This window comes from Sinocyclocheilus rhinocerous, unplaced genomic scaffold (assembly GCF_001515625.1).
Source record: "Sinocyclocheilus rhinocerous isolate Xijiao unplaced genomic scaffold, SAMN03320098_v1.1 scaffold585, whole genome shotgun sequence".
Lineage (NCBI taxonomy): Eukaryota > Metazoa > Chordata > Actinopteri > Cypriniformes > Cyprinidae > Sinocyclocheilus > Sinocyclocheilus rhinocerous.
Genome location: NW_015630024.1, coordinates 609,696 through 612,912, shown reverse-complemented (window position 1 = coordinate 612,912; position 3,217 = coordinate 609,696). Strand labels below are relative to the sequence as shown.

At 33.1% G+C, this 3,217-nt stretch overlaps 1 protein-coding gene across 1 annotated transcript; it reads right to left on the bottom strand.

The window, feature by feature from the left end:
• Positions 1–539: 539 nt before the first annotated feature.
• Positions 540–2,907, bottom strand: LOC107739745 (bis(5'-nucleosyl)-tetraphosphatase [asymmetrical]-like). The gene is made up of 3 exons (XM_016551945.1): positions 2,730–2,907; positions 1,603–1,729; positions 540–1,275 (listed from the first exon to the last, which is right to left on the bottom strand). The coding sequence occupies exons 2-3, from the start codon at positions 1,724–1,726 to the stop codon at positions 956–958; spliced, it is 444 nt and encodes a 147-aa protein (XP_016407431.1). The 5' UTR covers positions 1,727–1,729; positions 2,730–2,907; the 3' UTR covers positions 540–955.
• Positions 2,908–3,217: the final 310 nt, after the last annotated feature.

Sequence of the window (3,217 nt, the reverse complement as noted above, 5' to 3'; positions counted from 1 at the left end):
AAAACTAAAATAAAATTTAAACATTAGATGACAAATGTAAACAATATTTTTGACATTTTTAAACTGAAGTTTAAGTAAAATTACTAACTGAAATAAAAATAAATTAAAACCATTTAGAAAATATTTAAAAAGAAACTAATAAAATGACAAAGCGCTTTAACTAAAATTAAAATGAAAAATATAAAAATAAAAGCTCGTTCTAAATATTAATAAAAACTATAATAGAATATAAGTAATACTAAAACAATCATCGATTCTTAAACCGTGTTTCGCATTTACTGTTTTCATTATAGTTAATAATTTAGTACAATCTGGATTATACAGGATTCATAGCAAAACAACTTGCATACAATTTATAAACTATTTTTGATGGACGCTATATTGCAACATTGAAAAACTGTACAGTATGTGGAAAAACTTGTGGAAAAGCGACAATGAGATTGGATAATGTGTGTGTATAGAAAAAAAATTTAGTTGTATATGTTAATGGTGTCATAATCCACTTACAAGCCTTGTAGTCTATCAATTTCAAGTATTTATGTCAGTGTGTGTTTTTTTTTTTATTGTGGGGCTTCTCAAAATGATTTTCCGTGGTAATTAACAGTATGCCACAGATGGCGTCATTACAGCTTACCTCGTATTGAACCCGGAACATTCTTTGAAATTAATGGCAGCTTTGTTTTACTTGTTGGTGGAGATTTAGAGGTTGTGCATTTGTCTTAACATTTTTAACTACTTGGAAGCAACCTTTTATGATTTCAAATTAAATTCTGCTTAGCAAGTAGAGACGCAAAAAGGATGGAAGTCAAATGTCTATTCCCACAGTCAAATTTCATACAGCACATCAGGTCCTCCTTTAAACCGTCATTAATTCAACATCCTAAAACAATTTTATAAAGATGAGAGCAAGCATTCAACTCTGTCAGTGTCTAAATGTCAAAACCAAGTGTAAATGTTACTGTTTGCCCCGTGTTTCTAGATACCGCTGTGCTGCTGTAAGTGTGTCCTGTAAGTCCTGGTACTTCGCCAGCTTGCAGGCTTCCTCTAGTTTGGCCCAGCGGTAATCCTGGTGTTCGTCTGAGAGAACGACCTGTGTGTTTGGGTCACGCAGCTCAGCCAACCAATAGAGGACCTCTTTGTCCTTTCCTCGGACCTGATAGTGCAACCTCTGCAGGAAGCCATCGACCATACGCAGGTGATCTTTACCTAAACCCGCTTCCTCCTGTGTCTCTCTCAAGGCGGTGGTGAAGTCGTCCTCTCCAGGGTCAACATGACCTTATGAGGGGAGGATAATTTTATTCTTTCAGTAACAATACTAAGAAATTGAAGATAGCCACATGTCTTCAACTGATTTGCTCCTGATAGGTCATATGACTTAACTACCAGTATTTGTGGCAGCAGTGGTTGTGATTTATTTATATATTATTAAATTTAGTTTATAAATGCTTTACGACTCAATTTTCTGTGAGTAGAAATAAGCATCATGTTGAAAATAAGCCATAAAATTATTTTAAATTGGCAGGACTAAAGTGGTTCAAAAAGAAATTGAGAGATAAATGAGTTGAAGACAGGAAAAGCATCATAAGAAGCTGTGAGATGCACCTTTGGGTGGTGTCCAGTGATGTTCCCCGTAGGATGTCTGCAGCAGCAGGAACTCTATATTATCAGGGGGAGGCTTCTGGACCAAACGCCGAAAAATGACAAATCCACATGCCCGCAATTCCATTACCTGGAAATACACAGCCTGGTAAAAAAATACATGCAAGTGTAACTGCCTATTATATTTTTTTATCATATAACAGGTTTTACTGTACTTTTCTAAAAAACAAACAAAAAAAATTGAATGATAAATGTGTCAAGTACAAACAAATGCTTAAGTCTTCATTAAACTGACACATAATTTGGGATGTTTGATTTATTTTGTAGATATATAATAATTAAAACATCTTATAAGTATATAATTAAATATATTTTATTACGTTTTTAAAATAGAAAAAAAATATTTTGTATACAATTTTATGTTTATGTACAATTTTAATTGTTATTACATTTTTTATATTTTAACAACAGTTTTAGTGTTTAAAGATGTGTTGCTGCAATGGTTAAGAAGGTCTATAGTTTATATAATTTTGTACAAATTTTATATGTACTATTATTTGGAGAATGTTTTGTTTAATATTTTTATTTAGTTTTTAATAATATAAAGCGTCTGGCAAAGCACATGCAAATGTAGAGGTTAAACTATGCTTTCTAAAAAGACATAAAATTTCATATGCCATTTTCAAAATACCTGAAACTACCATTTAATACTTCTGTTTTGCAGAAACCCTGCTGAGAAAAACCATCGTAGCTGCTCTTTGCAGGTCTGTCTGTTTGTTGGTTTTAAATAAGTTTCAAAGTCTACTTCACTGTCATTTTAGCACATCGCATGATAATTGATAAAAAAAAAAACGAAAGTGTTCCTTCAGGAAACAACAGTAGACAGTTTGGGAACACAACTTGCAAACCAACTGGTTTAAGAGGGTTTTCCAACAGGAAATGTTAACTACAAGTCTTTTGAATGCGTTTTAAGTTGTTTAAATACAAATTGTGGGTTGGAAATACTAATTAATGAAACTGGACTCGCTTATGTGTAACATTCCTGTATTTCCGATTTCTAGATAAGATAGCAGGCTAACACTCATTAGCTGCTCTTAAGCTATAGGTTAGAATGAAATCATTTCACTTACGTCTAGCCTGTAATGATTCAATGTTCCTTTTTGTTTAGAATAGATGCGACATAACCTGGCACATTAATAAACGAATGGCGCATGGAAAAGAGTTCAGTTTAGTATGCAGGCTACTTTCTGTTTTGACGGCGCAGCTGCGTAACTGCTGCGCAAAGATGACGTTGAAGAGTACGTTACGCAGTGAGAGTCGCTCTCTGATTGGTTCCTTCAGTGGTAATTTAAATAATAGGAGTCTAGACACTTTATTGTTTATTATAACAGATATAAAGTGTTATTTGATGAGTTGGACTTTGAATGTAAAAAATGCATTTAAAAATAATTGTTTTGGAATAATATGATATTACTAAAGCCTCTTAGTCTTTGATATTACGCGCAATTCTGAAGGACAGATGGGCAAATTACAGTCATATGGAACTTTATAAAACCTCCTTCTGATATCAGAGAAATCGCATGTATTAATGTGTCAGTTAGTGGTGTGTCGTTCAGTT